This window comes from Erpetoichthys calabaricus, chromosome 4 (genome assembly GCF_900747795.2).
Source record: "Erpetoichthys calabaricus chromosome 4, fErpCal1.3, whole genome shotgun sequence".
NCBI classification, from domain to species: Eukaryota; Metazoa; Chordata; class Cladistia; order Polypteriformes; family Polypteridae; genus Erpetoichthys; species Erpetoichthys calabaricus.
The window spans coordinates 39,606,802-39,627,278 of record NC_041397.2 but is presented as its reverse complement, the minus strand read 5'-3'; the positions used below and the strand labels follow the sequence as shown (position 1 = coordinate 39,627,278).

The following is a 20,477-nucleotide window of genomic DNA, read 5'->3' as shown; positions in this document are numbered from 1 at the left end:
ATCCAGTCCTGCAAACAGGTCCTGTAGCTTAACAGGGAAAACTAGAAGGGTTGGTGGCAGGATTGGCACTCCAGGCACCATAAAAAAACCTCACACTGTTCTAGTGTTGTGCTGAGGAGTGACCAGCTGCACTCGGGTCCTAATCCAGGTGGTTTGTTGTTAAGGGCCACTTTCACTGGAACAATACCATGATCCTACAATCTTAAAAACAATAGTTCTTTAATGGGACTTTATGGTTCTTTACTGGGTCTGGTGGCTTCTTATAGAACTACTGCTTGACAAAGCACTATTTTATTCTAGGAAGGGTTCTTTGCATATGAAGGTGTTTCTTCGTGTTTTGAAAAACTTCCTAATATGTAGGAAAAAAGTGAAACCTTTAATATATGGTAGGATACCCAACAGGACACTAACAGAGACTTAGTCTGTGTTACTGTATACAGCAAGAGATCTTTGGTATTTCACAAATCTGTTACTATCTATTCATGGTTATTTACTGATCTAAATAAAGGTTCATTCTGGAACATTCATGTGGATGGGTCTTTTGGGAACTCTATGGCATTGCTCTGATAACCACTCTGGAAGCCTTATTTTTAAGAGTGTACTTTGCTGCACAATGATGCCTATTTTTAGTTTCACCCAATCATAATAATTTAAAAGTATTGTATTTTTTTATTTTAAACACTTACCGTAATTTTCTGCTGAAGAAACATATGTTAATATCAGAAGTCCTAGATTTTCTAAGATACTCAATACCAGGGTGACATGGCAGAACAGCTGATAACTTCTTTCAAGGGACAAAAAACGATAATGATTCCAATATGCCACTGACAACAGAAAACGTGGAGCAGAGTGCAAACCAATGCAAAAGCGCCAGATGTATCTTTCTGGGGTTTCCCCTCCTATAGCTGCACTAATGGAGGGTAAATAATTTGGCACCTGTAATAAAACAAACAGATACCAAGCTCACTTGATAGAATGTGAATTCTTTGTGTGCACATTTTTGAGGTCCCCTGACCATTTCATGAAAAAATGTAAGATTAGAAAATGAAGAAATAAAATAAACTTATTTTTAATAGCCAGTTAAAATGAGGTTTTACAATATTTTATTAACAACTCTAATTTATTAGAGGTACTACAGTAAACCATGAATACAGTATATTCTTAGAATAAAGATATGTATTTGTGCTATACCTGTTACCTTAATACTTTTAAAAGTGCTATTATTTCACAGTATTTAAAACTTTTAATGGCAAATAATATCTACATAATTAATGGTAACAAACTTGTTCTAAATCTTAATTTAGGTTTTTCTATAAACCCCTACAGATTACAAGACTGCAATAAGAGCATATTGCATTAAAAAAACAACAAGCAAGAAATAAGCATTTGGTGATTGTAAAAAAAAAAAAAAAAAAAAAAAGTTCCATAAAACAGTACAGTACTCTCTCGCTATATCGCGCTTCGACTTTCACAGATTTTATATGTAAGCATATTTAAATATATATCGAGATTTTTTGCTGGTTCGTGGGTTTCAGTGGACAATGGGTCTTTTAATTTCTGGTACATGCTTTCTCAGTTGGTTTGCCCAGCTGATTTCATACAAGGGACGCTATTAGCAGATGGCTGAGAAGCTACCCAGTCAGAGCACGTATTACATATTGAATAAAATTCCTCAAATATATTGTGAGCACGGGGGCTGTTCGCACCCCTAGAGGATACGGCCGCTCCTTAAAAAACGATGAAAGACTACCTTCACATTGCTCCCTTCCTTGCTGGACTTACTTGTGGTTACTTTGTTGCACGATATGCTTCCCGCACATTGCTTCACATACTTAAAAGCTCAAACAGCCCTATTGATTTTTGATTGTTTGCCGCTCTCTCTCTCTCTTGCTCTGACATTCTCTGCTCCTGACGGAGGGGGTGTGAGCAGGGGGGCTGTTCGCACCCCTAGAGGATACGGACACTCGTCTAAAAAAAATGCTGAAAGACTACCTTCACATTGCTCCCTTCCTTGCAGCTGCTTTGTCAAGCTACATGCTTCCCGCACGGTGCTTCGCATACTTAAAAGCCCAAAAAGCACCTATTGATTTCGGATTGTCTGCTTTTCTCTCTCTCTTTCTCTCTCTGACATTCTCTGCTCCTGACGCGCAGTCCTTTGAAGAGGAAGATATGTTTGCATTCTTTTAATTGTGAGACAGAACTGTCATCTCTGTCTTGTCATGGAGCACAGTTTAAACTTTTGAAAAAGAAACAAATGTTTGTTTGCAGTGTTTGAATAACGTTCCTGTCTCTCTACAACCTCCTGTGTTTCTGTGCAAATCTGTGACCCAAGCATGACAATATAAAAATAACCATATAAACATATGGGTTCTACTTCGCAGATTTTCACTTTTCGCGGGGGGTTCTGGAACGCAAACCCCGCGATTGAGGAGGGATCACTGTATTTGGTTTTGGTACTGTTTCTCATTTTTGTGTTAATGTCAATGTAAATACAGTACTGTATTAGTAATTACAAACATAAAACATGGAAAAATAACTGAATTTTACTTTATTTCCAAACAATCCTTTAAGGAATATGCAGGGAGACTAAATCTAGGCTTAAGCAAGAAATTCTATAGGCAAGGCAAAAAATAAATAAAATACTTACACCACAATGAGTAGCCGTTGATTCTTTAAAATGAAAGCACAGTGAAACAAAAACACAGGACAAAAACCCAAAGAGAGGCAGACAGACAGTGCCAACTGCGAAGATGGTAAACCTCAGTCTGAACGGACTGGGTTCACGATCAAGGGGCAAGGGAACCTGAAGCATCCTGTAAAGGAGAACACAATATCATGAGTGTCACATTAAATTAACTAGAAAGATGTGTGTGGATAGATAATTTTGAATTAATTATAGTACATTGTAGAATTGTTTACAGGACAATATATAAGATGGTAAATTTGCATAGAGAATAAGCCATTTCACAAAAAAGAAAGACAGACAGACATGCATGCATGCATACAAACAAACACACTTGACAAAACGTTTATTAAGTCTTTTGAAATCTTTTTGATTCCTGCATAAATGGCTTCTAAAACAAGCTTACCAGTCCGAAAATTAGCCATCCCTGGAAAAATATCATCTAAAAGTACAGAATTCCTCTGTGTGACTAAAGAACAGCTGCACATTCTGTCTGGCATGGATGCCACCAGTTTGCTGATGTCGGTGGCATCAATTTTCATCCACTCCTGTAGCACTACATTCTTCAATTTAGCCAGACTGGTTGGATGGCTCTGCAAACATTTCACTCATTGCTCCAAAAAATCCCACAAAATTTCTATGAGATTTAAATCTGGTTAATTTGCAGGCTAGTTAGAATGTTCTTCAGGCCAATTGTTGTATTGGAAGACTGGGGCAGACATTTTGTGTTCAATCTGGAGATGAAGCACAAAGGGTAACACATGGTCATCCAGAAGACCAATGAAGCCCTTCTGGTTCAAATGCATCGTCACCTCTACCAAATGACCAATTTCCTCGTAAGAGAAGCACCCCTAGAACAAAGCCTCCTGCTTAAATAGCACTTTGCAAACAGTTCTCATAGAAGGTTTCATGTGGTTTATAATGTACCTGTTGCCTTGCATTCAAGTACAAGCAGAAACATGACCCATCAGACCAGGTGACATATCTTCTGGCATCAATAGTCCAGTGTTTCTGGTTCTATGCCCACTGTAACCACATATCTTTGTGAAAAGCTATTATCAAGGGCCTCTTCTGCAGTACTCTGCTCCAGATAGCCATGGCATGCAGTTCCCTTCCAAGTGTTCATTCGGGAATGGCTTGTTGTGCAGTCACAATGCATGACACATGGCGACGATCCCTATCCCTATCACCATCTTTCGACTGCAGTTTTGCGGTTGACTGCGATGTACATCACTGCTGGAAGACACATTGGATAGTATGCATTGTCACACCCACAAAGTTGGCAACTTCCTGTACACTGTGCCCTTTGGCATGGCCAAATACAATGACCTCTTTTTATCATTCATTTACATCTGTTCTGCGACTTATTTTTCACTGAGAGAACCAAACACAAATTGCATGCTACTACCCTTCATCACTCTTTGAACCTGGTAGCAAATGGTACATCTTTTTGTAGAATGTTTATCATACTGGGGTGCTCACTGTTGGTGACTGAAGTATATATCACCTCTTACACCAGCAGTGCCTAATTTTCCGTTCCAGTGAGCTTATTATGACTCTAAAGTGGACCAGACCACAAAGACAGACTGATTAGTACACACGAATCTGCCATATCTTTAATACCTATCTGCTATCTCGATCACTGCTTTCACTGTCTTATCATTTGTTTCAAAGAGCACACCATACGGACTTAAAGATGACAAATGATTTAAACAAAAGCAGAATCAACTGTCCTGCAAAATTCAACCTGTGAACTTCCACGGCAACACCTACAATTATTTTGAGGAATTTTTCATGGACCTTGATGTGTGAGCCAAGACCAGAAAACTGACAAGTCAAGCAACCAAAACATTACAATGTCCACACACCAAGTATTGATTCTGATGATTGTGAGCTAATTATAACCAACTATAGAGACAGTGATTGAGGCCTATGACTGATTCAGTCATATCACAGAAGTTTATTCTCAATGACTAGCCAGAACAGAACAGAATTGTTGCCTTGGGTTTAATAGAAATTTCAAACTCAGCCAAAACAAATTCCTTAAGAAATTAAAAGGATTAGTCTCTATGTGAAGAACTTGTAGCATAGACTTCTCAGTGTGCATGGCAGCCCAACAAGCTGCTCCCTCTGTCTTGTGAGTCTACAGCAGTGTTTTTCAACCAGTGTGCCACGGAACAGTGATGTGATGTGAAAGCTACCCAAGTGTGCTGTGGAAGTAATAGTGTAGTGCACTTGGGTCTGAACATGAGAGGAACAAGTTCCTTAGGTGGTGGAGACCTGACAGAGGAGGACAGAACTACTTGGAAAAGCTGGCATAAAAACCGCTCTGTGCAGACATGGCACTTAAATGATTTTGGACGTGTCTTCTGGCTGGTAGAGTCCATCAGGCTGGGGGTATTGTCACCAGTATGTCTCACAGGGTTGGTGGATAGTGAGCATACAGGTTGCCTCTGAGGCAGAGGGGCAGGCAAAGGGATGAAGCAGCTGGGAGACGTGCCCAAGTGTTCACTAAGTGCTATTTCTGTGAACACTGATCTCAGAGCTGCTTTTTAGACTGTTTCTTTGGTAGTCCCGCGCATTTCGGACAGTTGGATGTGTATGAGATATAATGTTTTTGTGGTTATTAGAATAGTAGCGCACCCTGGGATGACTTAAAAAGCATGCCACTACAGAAAAAAGTTTGGGAAGCACTGGTCTACAGGATGGCATTCTTGCTATTAGGCCCCAGACTTTCAGGCACGGTTCTTGGTATGGTAAAAAAAAAAAAAAAGAGTGACAAGATAAACTCACCCTTTTCCATTGTAGGCAAAAGGTTGCACTAATTATCAATAAAAAAAAAGTTTTGATTCAAGCACACCCCAAATCCCAAACTGGAAACAGTACTTACTCCTTTTATAAAGAGGTTCAAAAACACCAGGCTCATCACTCTTGGTACCTGCACTTAATCCAAGCTAAACTTCTGCTCTGTAGCAGATTTCCCATTAACAAGATGGAGGTCTTAGTAAAACGCATTTCCCTACTCAAAAGGGAATTCAAGTGCTTGATAATATCCCACTAAAGGGTTTAGCATGGTTTCCACACCACTTAGCCTTGCAGTAGAAATACAGGTACTCAAAACAACACCCTGATTTCATTACGGAAATGAATGAGCTGCTCTCATCTTTCTGTACATCATCATCAAATGTACTCATTCCTGGAGATCTGTACATTCATGTGGACACACCCTCTAATTATTCTGCTGCCCAGCTCTTAGAGCTCCTGGACTGCCTAAATCAGAGGCAACTTGTCGAGGTCCCCACTCACAACAAGGGCCATACCCTCGATTTAGTCATTACTGACTCCGTCCTCATCTCTGTCCTCCAAGTACTTGATCTGGGTGTTTCCGATCACAAAATTGTCTCAATGGATTTACCCACAAATTCGCTATACTCTAAACCACAGCGCTGTATCCGCTTCAGGAACCTGAAAAAAAATAAATGTGACTTGATTTAAATGCTGACATTAAGAACTTCTCCATTGCTCCCCACCTTTCTTCTGTCAGTGAATTAGTTGATTATTACAACAATGGGCTCCACAGCATCCTTGAGACCCATGCCCCAGTTAAATCACGAGTGGTCTCTTTTGCAAAATCTGCCCCATGGTTTACAAGTGAACTTCGACAGATGAAAACAGCTGGGCGAGCCCTTGAGCAGCATTTTGTTGCAACCAGTTTAACGGTCCACAAATTAGCTTATCGGGAACACCAAAAAAACTACTCCAAGGCACTGACCACTGCCAAATATCAATATTATTCAAATTTAATCAACAACAGTCCTGGAAATTCCAAACAACTTTTTTCTGTGATAAATCATTTACTCAATCCTCATACCTACGCCTGTAATAATTTCACAGAGGAGCAGTGCAATAATTTTATTGAATATTTCACCTCTAAAGTGGACTTCATCCAGTCCTCATTGTCTGCCTCCAGCCCTCCATCGCTGGATGTTTCTGCATCAAGCCAATGGGCTGCCTTTCTCAGTTCCTCTGTACCACAGTTAAAAGAAGTTGAGGACATCATACAGCAGATGAGGTATTCAATGTGTTCATTAGACCCTTTTCCTACTCCTCTGGTAAAAGTCAATGTATCAGATATAAGCCCTCTTATTGCTGATATCATTAATCACTCTCTCCAGAGCGGCTTAGTCCCACTGGCCTTGAAAACCGCAAATATTAGACCTCATTTAAAAAAATCCTATCAAACTATCGTCCGATCTCCAGCCTTCCATTTTTGTCTAAGGTTTTGGAAAAGGTTGTTTTGGTTCAGCTTCAGGATCACCTCAAAAATTCAATCTGTTTGAAAAATTCAATCTGGTTTCTGAACTTCTCACAGTACAGAGACAGCCCTGGCCAGAGTCACCAATGACCTCCTGATGGCTGCTGACCAGGGTTCTCCATCACTCCTTATCCTCCCGGACCTCACAGCTGCATTTGATACAGTAGATCATAATATTCTCCATCATCTTCACTACACAATTGGACTTTCTGGCATTGCTTTGGAGTGGTTCGAGTCCTATCTTACAGATAGGGCTCAGTATGTGGCCTTGGGGGATGCTAAATCTCATACCCACACTGTAACCTGTGGGGTCCCACAAGGATCAGTCCTTGGGCCGACACTCTTTAATATGCTACCCCTGGGTCACATCATCCGCAAGCATGGAGTTTCATTCCATTGCTATGCTGATGATACGCAGCTCTATGTGAGACTGGATCCAACTTCTCTTACACCTCCATCAACTCTTTCCTCTTGCTTGGATGACATTGAGGCCTGGATGTCCAAGAACTTCCTCAAGTTGAACAGCACCTCTTTTAACTGGCACCCCCCCCCCCCCCCCCCAACTCAACTTCGGTCAGAAAAGGAAATACAATTTACAGAGGAACGTAACATTACCCTCTCCCCTTCTGTTACAAATCTGGGTGTCAAGTTACACTCCCATCTGTCATTTGATACACATGTCCATCGCCATTGTAAAATTGCATTCCTTCATCTCCGAAACATAGCCAAACTCTGTCCCTACCTCTCCCTCTGTGATGCTGAAAAGATGGTTCATGCCTTTGTCTCGTCCAGACTGGACTATTGTAATGCACTCCTCATCGGGATACCCAACAAGAGCCTTCAAAAGCTACAACAAATTCAAAATAGTGCTGCAAGAATCCGAATGAGGGTGCGGAAATATGAACACATTTCACAAATCCTTTGGTCACTTCATTGGCTCCCTATCCATCTCAGTATCGAATACAAACTCTGTTTACTCTATGGAAATGCTCCACAATATCTTAAAGAACTCCTCATACTACAATCCACTACAAGAAATCTCCATTTTGCAAATACCTACCACCTTCGCACAACTGTGATCAAACTTCATACAATGGGTGACCGAGCCTTTGCAGCCGCTGCTCCACGGCTCTGGAATGCCCTACCAGAGAGCCTAAGAACACAGCAGATTGGGGGCTGTTTTAAAAAAACAGCTAAAGACTTTTCTATTTAGGAAAGCTTATTAACAAGAATGCTACAATTATTGTTGTTTTATCTCCGTTTTTATCTTGCTTTGCCTTTGTTTAAACATTTTATGTTGCACTTTGAGATTTACTGTTAATGTAAAGTGCCCTATAAATCATCAGGTACTCAAAGGCAAGAGAGACCATTCATAAATATAACATTTTTAGATTACTGAAGCACAAGGTTAACTGATCACTAACACTCATTAGACATTTTGGCGTTAGCAATAAAAAAATCACCATGCAACTTTAGAGTGCAAATGCAGTATAGGTACAAAAAAAAAAAAAAAAAAAAAAAGCCATGACAACAGAATTCTTGGTTATCATTGTTACTTAAGTTAAAGCAGTAATGTGTGTGCATAGGATAAATACTTTGGTTTTATAAATTTTTCCTCCTTCAAATGTAACATTAAAACTTTAAATTAGCAGCTTCAAAATTATGCTGCCACATTTAAGCTGCATAACAAGTCTAACATAGCCTATTCTGAGTCAGTTTATCTGAAAGGATGCAGGCACTGAAGAAAAACTCCTAAAGCAAGACAAATGGTTTACCCATTTCACAAGGTAACAGACTAAAGAATTTTTTATTAATACTTTCATAATAAAATGTGATGCTTTTACATTCTACAAATGCCACACCACAAGCGTTAGCAATGCTGCAGATGGGGCTGCAACAAATTACTTTTCGATAATTGATTATTTGGGTGATATTAGAAATATTAATCAGCTTAGCTGAAAATTATGACTTGTGCAGTGAACCCCAAATCAAGCAGAAAGTGTTTACATACAAGTAAATAAACCTTTCCCATGTGTGTCAGCAGACTCCACCTATTAAATTAAGATATTTTGAGAATATATGTAAATTGGCTGCATACTTATCCTGCAGACTGGCATCTAAATTTCAGGGTGGTTACTTCCAAACTTGAACTGAGTGCTGCAGAAATAGGCTGTGGCTCCCTAGAATACAATAAAAGAGAAAGAAGGACAGGAGTGTGTATATGGTGCCATGAGTATGGTGTAAGTGAAAAATAAAGATAAATGAGTATTTTATGTTGCCAGTGTATTTGATGGTGTATATTGCATCTATTTTATAGTACTTTTGAATGTATGGCCCCAAGGAGCCTAAAGGACTTGATGCTGACACCTGGATACTATTGGATTTTTAATGTGGAAGACGTAATGGCTATAATGGGCACTTGTGATTGCTTGCTAATTATTTGTTTAACCCCAAGAAATTGTTATATTGTAATTAAAGATATGCTCAAGTTATAAAAAAAAAGGGTAAGCCACTGAAGCTTAAGTTTAAAGGTCAGTAAGTGGAATACAGATGTTATGTAGACAATCTGTAACTTCTTTAACTTGCTGTTGAATAAACTAACTACACACATGAATATTAGGATGGTTTAGATATTAGTTTAATTCAGTCTGCTTGATGGTCTTCATAACCATAAGTGTTGTATATTTGTGACTTAAAGCTTTTTCTTGTAATGTGTAATTGTATTTACTGCTAAATCAAGCTGGTCCAATTATGTTATATCTGCTGTATACCTGAGACAGGTTTCAATGAGAGGGCATGTGAGATTTAATTAGTTGAAGATCTAAAAGAAAACTGAAAAATTGTGGTTAAGTGATATCATTAAAGGCCAGAAACAGAGTAGAAATGTTCGTCCATACTTCCAAAGCAAATTATGAAAAGAAACAAAATTAAGGAAATAAAGAACTACTTACATACAGCTTGTATTACCTTTACTGACCTCTAAACATAAATTTAATACCAGTCGCTTCCCACTTCTTTATAACATGAGCATATCTGCTTACGTAACTACACTTTAACAATTTCTTGGGGTTACACATTATTATTTACAATAATATTTACCATTAAAGCATCAAATGTCTTCCATACTAACATTCAGTAGTATTCAGGAGGCAACACAATGTTCTTTAGGCTGGAGTGTTTTGGGATAACCCCTTTCTCGGGGCCAGACATTCTAAATTGTTGAAAAACAGATATATCACACATTTAAGTTAAAATATTCTTTTAATGTATAATACTCTATTATCACTTTCCACTTACACTGGACTCATGAGACCACATCTCAGATTCAAAGAGTAGATTTCTGAGGAAGAAAAATAAAAATCACTTGCATCTTTCTAGGGTCTTTTAATCAGTAATCACATAAGTTATCTGACATCACTTAATCGCAATTTTTCAGTTTACTTTTGATAACAACTGCTCCTTACTATCTGTCCTGACAGAAACAATTCTACAGATGTCTGTTATTTCAAAACTTCATTTTAAGAATATAATGAATATGTTGCCAAAATGGGTGTCAGGACTCCATATTGGATTAAACAGGTTTGAGAATGGATGCCCATTTATTGTGGTACTGAAGCACACGGTCACTCTCTCAGCAACCACCTCTGCACTTTACCAGATTAATCCATCTATCCAACATCTGACTTACTTTATCCAGTTCAAAACATGGCACATTCAAGAACAAAAGCCAAGGGGACCATTTACCAATCATGCCCATCTTTGAGAGGCCAGGAAAACCCAAATGTCCTGGAGAAATAAAAGAAACCATAGGAAGAATGTACAAACTCCACACAGGAAGAAACCAAGCCACGTTATAACTATTCTGCGGCAACTTTAAGGCAACAGCAGCAACCACTGTCATCTTAGAATTAGATTAATATATCAGATATTAAATGCATTAATTTATGGATCTCATTTCCTTATTCACACTGGACCATTCAAATGTGAACAACTATCTAAGCTGGAAAAAGGTATACGTCTGGAATATGGTTTATCCTCCAAACAAAAATCGATGCCCGTGTCGTGTGTACCAACTTCGTGACCATTCAATGGCTTAAAAAGATACATACCTCTTGCACTCCTGATGTACAACGTAAGAAAAGTCCGTCTTCAGAAATAAACCGAACGAGGCAGTTAATCTTCACGCTACAAGAACAGAAAAGGATGGTGAAGCAGAGACGTGAACAATTGCTGACAGGATCCACAAACATACAGAGGGAAGATTTATTTGCAATACGCACGAGTGAAAAATCAAAAATACCTGCAAAAAGCAAGAGCTTTTTCAAGGCCTTAACGCTAAACCACGGACTTGATTTAGTAACCCGCCCAGTCTAGGAGCAGGAAGCGCCGGCGGCTGAGGCGATGTCAGAGAAGCGTGAGAACTCGGTAGGTTAAGAAGACGTAGTCCGTAAACACTTAAAATAAAAATGATGAGAGACTAAAGGCAAAATAATGCCTAAACTTGTCCTCGCCACCTCCATGACAACAAGCAAAATCCCAGCAAAGATGAATGAATGGATTGATTTTAAAAAAACTCAACTTCTCTACCGCCTTAAAACAGACAACTTATCGATCAGCTGGAGTCACGACATAATTCTTCAGACGTGAGGCTTTTTGCAAACTCGGAAGAACGCCAAGCACTCAGACAGGTGGCAAAGGCAACTGTAAAAGGGGCATGGCAACGTTAGAGTCAAAAGTATAACACCCCGCTCTCTGCGCCCCTTCGTCATAGTCACGTGACTCGAATCCCGCTTGCATTTAAAAAACAAAACAAGAAACGCAAACAGCAGGTAATTGTTATGTACGGAATGCTTCCGCAGTTATGCGCTCAACGAAAGTAGTGCGGAAAAAAAACAAGAAGAAGAAGAGCAAATGATATTGTGGTATATAGCACCTTTCACATTAGTTTAGTTATATATTTTCCGAATTCATCTGGCAATTTATAACCGATATTTCAAGTTCGCATACAGCACTGGGCTCAAGTAGAAAGCTAATCGGCTGACACAATGCCACGCACAACCACGTTTTTTTTTTAAACTTGTATTCAGTTTTTACAATTTACAATACAATCAGGCAAATAAACGCTTGGTTTCTCAAACAGAACTAGAAGTTTATAAAGCGGTTAAGTTGCTTTTATTAATTAAATGGATATAAATCGAAAAAGAAGTAAAAAAAATTGGACGTGAGCGTCAGTAGGCTTTGTGCCTTAGGAACCAAGTTACCCGAACTAGTCAATAACATTTCAGTAATTATTTACGGCTCTGATGCCGATATTTCTGATTATAAAACAGGTAATTACGATAGCAACTGAAAAGAAGAATTCATAATCAATTGCAGAATAATGGTATTTGAGGGTTCCTCGAGTCTAGAGTGCATCTTTCTCTTGAACGATTTGGCTCAAAAACTAATCAGCACTTCGTCATCTCATAAGAGGTTTAAGTTTCCAGTTTGGTATTTTTCCGTGCAGCCGTTTTAGCTCTATACTGTCCTCAATAAACGGGAACACACAGACACCCACATATCATCGAGATATCGACGTTTTCGGTACAAGGGGACCCTAAAAAGACGAAAATAGGATATCGAAATTTTTGATTCTGAAGCTTTTGCTCCTCACCCAAAGACGATAGGTTATGATGCAATGCACAAATAGCATTACATTATACAGTAATCAGAAAATATACAGTAAGGGTCATATCAAAATTTTAACGTGTAAATATGTATTATTGCCTCTTATTTCAAGAGTTAAAAATGTAATTAACGTGGTTAATACCGTTCTGAAAGCCAGTTTTTTTATACATTCATAGATTAAACATTTATCAAAGATAATAATATTATTACACAAAACTGAGCATTTTTTCTGTATTTTTTTAAATTAAAGGTATAATTCTGGAAATCACTATACTGTATTATTTAAATACAACCAATTGCACATATTAAGGCAAAAAGAATATTCATAAATAAAAAATAAACGATCTGCAGTTTCAGTCTTTTTGAAAAAATGTAAAAGTATTATAATCCATCCCAAATTTTAATCTTAAAAATTTTTAATAGGGGTCTTCTTCTTGTGGCTGCTCCCATTACAAGTTGCCACAGTGGATCATCTCTATCCATATCTTCTTGTTCTCTGCATCTTGCTCTGTTACGCCCATCACCTGCATGTCCTCTCTCACTACATCAATAAACCTTCTCTTAGTTTCTTAGTTCTTCTCTTGCCTGGCAGCTCTATCCTCAACATCCTTCTATATACCCAGTATCTCTTCTCTGCACATGTCCAAACCAACGCAATCTCGCCTCTCTGACTTTGTGTCCCAACCATCCAACCTGAGCCGACTCTCTAATGTTCTCATTTATAATTCTGTCCATTCTCATCACACCCAATGCAAATCTTAGCATCTTTAACTCCTACTTTCTGTTCAGTGCCTCCGTCTCCAACCCTTATAAACATTGCTGGTCTCACTACCGTCCTATAGACTTTCCCTTTCACTCTTGCTGATACCTGTCTGTCACAAATTACTCCTGACACTCTTCTCCACCCATTCCACCCTGCCTGCACTCTCTTTTTCACCTCTCTTCCACAATCCCCATTACTTTGTACTGTTGATCCCACGTATTTAAACTCATCCACCTTCGCCAACTCTACTTCTTGCCTGCTCACCATTCCACTGACCTCCCTCTCACTTACACACATGTATTCTGTCTTGTTCCTACTGACCTTCATTCCTCTTCTTTCCAGAGCATATCTCCACCTCTCCAGGGTCTCCTCAACCTGCTCCCTACTATCGCTACAGATCACAATGTCATCAGCAAACATCATAGTCCACCGGGACTCCTGTCTAATCTCGTCTAACCTGTCCATCACCATTGCAAATAAGAAAGGGCTCAGAGCCTATTCCTGATGTAATCTCACCTCCATCTTGAATGCATCCGTCACTCCTACTGCAGACCTCACCACTGTCACACTTCCCTCGTACATATTCTATACAGCTCTTACGTACTTCTCTGCCACTCTGGACTTCCTCATACAATACCAAGGCACCCTGCCACATGCTTTCTCCAGGTCCACAAAGACACAATGCAACTCCTTCTGGCTTTCTCTATACTTCTCCATCAACACCCTCAGAGCAAACATCACATCTGTGGTGCTCTTTCTTGGCATGAAACCATACTGCTGCTCACTAATCATCACCTCCCTTCTTAGCCTAGCTTCCAATACTCATTCCCATAACTTCATGCTGTGGCTCATCAATTTGATCCCCCTGTAGTTACTACAGCTCTGCACATCCCCCTTATTCTTACAAATCGGCACCAGTACACTTCTCCACTCCTCAGGCATCCTCTCACTTTCCAAGATTCCATTAAATAATCTGGTTAAAAACTCCTCTGCCATCTTTCCTAAACACCTCCATGCTTCCACAGGTATGTCATCTGGACCAACGGCCTTTCCATTCTTCATTCTTTTCATAGCTATCCTTACTTCTTCCTTGCTAATCCGTTGCACTTCCTGATTCACTATCTCCACATCATCCAACCTTCTCTCTCTCATTCTCTTCATTCATCAGCTTCTCAAAGTACTCTTTCCATCTACTCAACACACACTCCTCACTTGTGAGTATGTTTCCATCTTTATCCTTTATCACCCTAACCTGCTGCACATCTTTCCCAGCTCGGTCCCTCTATCTAGCCAATCATTACAGGTCCTTTTCTTCCTCCTTAGTTTCCAGCCTCTCATACAACTCATCCATCCATCCATCCATTTTCCAACCCTCTGAATCCGAACACAGGGTCACGGGGGTCTGCTGGAGCCAATCCCAGCCAACACAGGGCACATGGCAGGAACCAATCCCGGGCAGGGTGCCAACCCACCGCAGATACAACTCATCATAAGCTTTTTTTAGCCTTTGCCACCTCTCTTTTCACATTATGCCTTATCTCCTTGTACTCTTGTCTACTTTCTGCATCTCTCTGACAATCCCACTTCTTCTTTGCCCTCCTCTTTCACTGTATACTCTCCTGTATTTCTCCATTCCACCACCAGGTTTCCATTTTCTCCTTCTTCTGTCCAGATGTCACTCCAAGCACCCTTCTTGCTGTCACCCTTACTGCTTCTGCTGTAGTTGCTCAGCTGTCTGGTAACTCTTCACTGCCACCCAGTGCCTGTTTTACCTCCTCCCTAAACTCAACCTTGCAGTCTTCTTTTTTCAACTTCCACCATTTGATCCTTGGCTCTGCTCGCACTCTCCTCTTCTTCTTGATCTCCAACTTCTTCCTACAGACCACCATCCTATGCTGCCTAACATCACTTTCCCCTGCCACCGCTTTGCAGTCTTCAATCTCCTTCAGATTGACTCTTCTGCATAGTACAGTTAGGTCCATAAATATTTGGACAGAGACAACTTTTTTCTAATTTTGGTTCTGTACATTACCACAATGAATTTTAAATGAAACAACTCAGATGCAGTTGAAGTGCAGACTTTCAGCTTTAATTCAGTGGGGTGAACAAAACGACTGCATAAAAATGTGAGGCAACTAAAGCATTTTTTTAACACAATCCCTTCATTTCAAGGGCTCAAAAGTAATTGGACAATTGACTCAAAGGCTATTTCATGGGCAGGTGTGGGCAAGTCTGTTGTTATGTCATTATCAATTAAGCAGATAAAAGGCCTGGAGTTGATTTGAGGTGTGGTGCTTGCATGTGGAAGATTTTGCTGTGAACAGACAACATGCAGTCAAAGGAGCTCTCCATGCAGGTGAAAGAAGCCATCCTTAAGCTGCGAAAACAGAAAAAACCCATCCGAGAAATTGCTACAATATTACGAGTGGCAAAATCTACAGTTTGGTACATCCTGAGAAAGAAAGCAAGCACTGGTGAACTCAGCAACGCAGAAAGACCTGGACGTCCACGGAAGACAACAGTGGTGGATGATCGCAGAATCATTTCCATGGTGAAGAGAAACCCCTTCACAACAGCCAACCAAGTGAACAACACTCTCCAGGGGGTAGGCATATCGATATCCAAGTCTACCATAAAGAGAAGACTGCATGAAAGTAAATACAGAGGGTGCACTGCAAGGTGGAAGCCACTCATAAGCCTCAAGAATAGAAAGGCTAGATTGGACTTTGCTAAAGAACATCTAAAAAAGCCAGCATAGTTCTGGAAAAACATTCTTTGGACAGATGAAGCCAAGATCAACCTCTACCAGAATGATGGCAAGAAAAAAGTATGGAGAAGGCATGGAACAGCTCATTATCCAAAGCATACCACATCATCTGTAAAATACGGTGGAGGCAGTGTGATGGCTTGGGCGTGCATGGCTGCCAGTGGCACTGGGACACTAGCGTTTATTGATGATGTGACACAGGACAGAAGCAGCCGAATGAATTCTGAGGTGTTTAGAGACATACTGTCTGCTCAAATCCAGCTAAATGCAGTCAAACTGATTGGGCGGCGTTTCATGATACAGATGGACAATGACCCAAAACATACAGCCAAAGCAACCCAGGGGTTTATTAAAGCAAAGAAGTGGAAAATTCTTGAATGGCCAAGTCAGTCACCTGATCTTAACCCAATTGAGCATGTATTTCACTTGTTGAAGACTAAACTTCGGACAAAAATGCCCACAAACAAACAGCAACTGAAAGCCGCTGCAGTAAAGGCCTGGCAGAGCATTAAAAAGGAGGAAACCCAGCATCTGGTGATGTCCATGAGTTCAAGACTTCAGGCTGTCATTGCCAGCAAAGGGTTTTCAACCAAGTATTAGAAATTAACATTTTATTTCCAGTTATTTAATTTGTCCAAGTACTTTTAAGCCCCTGAAATGAAGGGATTGTGTTAAAAAATGCTTTAGTTGCCTCACATTTTTATGCAATCGTTTTGTTCACCCCACTGAATTAAAGCTGAAAGTCTGCACTTCAACTGCATCTGAGTTGTTTCATTTAAAATTCATTGTGGTAATGTACAGAACCAAAATTAGAAAAAAGTTGTCTCTGTCCAAATATTTATGGACCTAACTGTATATAATCTACCTGTGTTCATCTTCCTCCACTCTTGTACGTAACCCTATGTTCCTCCCTCTTCTTAAAGTACGTATTCACCACAGCTATGTTCATCCTTTTTGCAAAATCCACTATCATCTGGCCTTTATCATTCCTCTCCTTGACATTATGCTTACTCTCACCTCCTCGTCTCCTCTGTTCCCTTCACCAACATGTCCATTGAAAGCCACTCCTATCACCACTCTCTGTCCCTTAGGTGCTGTGGTGGATGGCTGGAGGTCCTGCCCAGCCTGGTCACCTGAAGGAACCAGGAGAGGAGCAATACCTTCCCCGGGCCACAAGAGGGCTGCCACCCTGGTCTGTGTAGGGACCACAGGAGCAGAGCTTGGAAGCTTATCCCGGTTGGGGCCCGTGGTCACTGCCAGGGGGTGCCCGGATAGTTATGGAGCCCTGGAACGCAGCACTTCCATCACACTAGGAAGTGCTGCCAGAAGGAAAATCCAGGTATGCCCGGAGTGTTTCTGGGTGCAAGAGCAGCACTTCCACCACACTAGGAAGTGCTGTTGGGAGAAGATCAGGAAGCACCTGGAGCACATCCGGGGGAAGTATAAAAGAGGCCGCCTCACTCCAGCAAGGTAGCCGGAGTCGGGTAGAAGTGGACAAAAGCTTGCCTGGGAGGAGTTAGAGGCGATAGAGAAGAAGAGTCTAAAGGACTGAGTTGGTGGTTGGTGCACGTATCGTTGGTGTTATTGTGAGTTGCACAAATAAAACGTGTGTGTTTTATGACATTCTGTGTCTGCCTGTGTGTGTCGGGACCAAGCATTTTCAACACTGCACTGTACATCACTTCATACAACTCACTCCAAAAATCTTATTTCTTATTCATTGCACACCCAACTTGGGGGGCATATGCACTAACAACATTCATCATCACACCTCCAATTTCCAGCTTCATAATCATTACTCTGTCTGATACTCTTTTCACCTCCCAAACACTCTTGACATGCTGTTTCTTCAGAGCAACTCCTACCCCATTTATCCTCCCATCCACACCATTATAGATCAATTCGGATCCTTCTCCGATCCATCTGGCCTTACTCCCCTTCTATTTAGTCTCTTGCCCACTCAATATATCAGCCTTCCTTCTCTGCATCATATTGGCTAACTCTCTACCCTTACCAGTCATGCTGCCAACATTCAAAGTTCCTACCCTCAGTTACACTCTCTTTACCTTCCTCCTCTCCTCCTGCCTCCAGACACATCTCCCACCTCTTCTTCTCCTTCTTTGGTCAACAGCAGCCCAATTTCCACCAGCACCCTATTGGCTAACAGTACTGGTGGCGGCCATTGTTAACCTGAGCCTCGACTGATCCATATGGAAATTTGTATTGTCCGCATATTGATGTGGCAAAAGTTTACACTGGGTGCCCTTCCTGACATAACCCTCCCCATTTATCCGGGCTTGAGACCGGCACGAAGAAACACACTGAATTGTGCATCTCTTGTGGCTGGGTTAAAAAATTTTAATAGGGGAATATACTACTAATAATCTTAAAATGTGTTTCCTTTGCTGTAGAAAAGATACATGTTTCAAATAATTATTGATAATAAATCTTCTGCTTAATAAACTATGAAAGCTGTAGCAAGAAATGTTCTTATAAAAATATCATTACATTTCAGAGCAAGAAAAAATAAATCATCAATATATAGATCTATCAATTTAGCTCTGCTAATCTACAGTAGTTCTAGTTTCATGTATTTTAAAGATTCCCTAGCCAGGTAAAGATTTTAGTAGAGGGAATTGAATTAATGACAATATTATACAGTATTCCTTTAGAGAACAATTCAAATGATATTTCTTTTTGAAGGTAAGTGTACAAAAATGAACACGTTTCCTTTACTATCTAGCCAACAACACATTGACCAGATGCCTTTGTCTCAGACAAAATGTGATATGTAAATTCTGAACAATTTTATTGTCCCAAATTGGGGTATTATGTGGAGTCAAGTTATTTTATATATTTATTTTATATATAACTAGCTGTGTTGCTCATCTTCACCCAGGAAATGTCAAAAGACAATGGTCCTCCATGATAGTACCGTCATTTAACTAATACTTACTAATATGGAACTAACTAAGTGCTTTTCTGGACACATTATTTGCCTGTGTCTGGCATCAAAGTAGCTCACAAGCCTACAAACACGCTGCACACATTCCTGTTTAATGCTAATTGCAAGAAATCAGCAGCAGAGACACAGAACGTTGTTTACAGCATACCATGTGATTATGTCCAGTTGTATGTGGGGCAGACATCAAAAACACTTGCCACACATATGCAGGAACATCGCAATGCGGTCAGAAGAAAGAACCCACGGTCTCTGATTTATACACATACAAATTTTACCAGACACTCATTTAAATAGGAAATGCAAATAAAATTCAAGGCTAATACTAAAAGTGCCAGAGAACCTGGCTGAAACATGGCTATCCAATGAAAATCCCATCAACAGACATTTGGACATGAACCCAGCATATCTAGGCTTGAAAAGAAGAACATGCAAATAATAAATAAGACTTTATGACCACCACCCTCTGAACTCCACCTCATCAATATACTGTATATATATGTGTGTGTGTGTGTGTGTGTGGGGGGGGGGGGGGGGTAAATCTTATTGACAGTTTAGCTGTATCAATTTAAAATAAATGGTACACTACCAAAACATTAAAAAAATTTTAAGGAAATTTGTACCAAACAGAATTTTAAACAAATGATTGTAACCACTTTAATTTAAGAATACCAACGAATTAATCAAAGTGAATTGTTCTTAGGCCCTTTTTTATAATAATATTTTTATTTTTCCATATAAAGTTAAAATGCAACTGAGTAATAGATTTTATCATTCTTTTAGAAATAATGATTGAACAGACTGTATATGTAAAACATAAAATACTTTCCATTTTTGTTTGAAAAATAAGTCTAAAAAGTGAAACCTATCTTTGTTGCCAGTTATTTAAAAAACCTTGACTTTTTGTGGAATGCTTCAAATGTTCCTAGTTTCCAAATTTTTTGCATCTTTAGTTTTCATAATACCCACATTTTAACATAACTTCTAACTACAATGCCATAAAGATAATTTAAATTCTAATCATGGATAGGTATTATTTCACGTTTGTTCAAGTTTTGATACATTCCAGAATCTTTAGAAAATGATTTGATAATCTTCAAGACTTTGGAAATTTGTTTTATGTTTTTAAGAAATGTAATATCACCAGTTAACTGACTAACAGCCTTATTTCCTAATACATTTAGGAGTTGTATTTCTTGATTAGTTTTAATCAAAATAGCAAGAATAGCTGCATATGCAATAAAAATAAATTGAGACCCAGGACATCCTTGCTGAATTCCTCCTCTCACCAAGAACCTTTTTGAAGTGCTATGTGAAAGA

General features: G+C 39.7%; 2 protein-coding genes across 6 annotated transcripts in view; one reads left to right on the top strand and one right to left on the bottom strand.

Annotated features, from left to right (window-relative positions):
- pgap2 (post-GPI attachment to proteins 2) overlaps positions 1-11,770 on the bottom strand; it is a 91,121-nt gene extending 79,351 nt beyond the window's left edge. Inside the window, exons 1-4 of one of the 5 annotated variants that reach the window (XM_051926497.1) lie at positions 11,299-11,768; positions 11,108-11,183; positions 2,648-2,813; positions 687-936 (exon numbers count right to left, since the gene is read on the bottom strand). In XM_051926497.1, the coding sequence (XP_051782457.1) occupies positions 687-936; positions 2,648-2,812 (415 nt within the window). In that variant the 5' untranslated portion in view covers position 2,813; positions 11,108-11,183; positions 11,299-11,768. Of the gene's footprint in view, positions 1-686; positions 937-2,647; positions 2,814-11,107 lie in introns of all 5 variants that reach the window. The other 4 variants (XM_051926498.1, XM_051926499.1, XM_051926501.1 and 1 more) reach the window with 4 other exon arrangements.
- Positions 1-20,477, top strand: part of slc6a7 (solute carrier family 6 member 7) — a 666,512-nt gene that overhangs the window by 517,482 nt on the left and 128,553 nt on the right. The gene's annotated exons all lie outside the window — the stretch shown is intronic.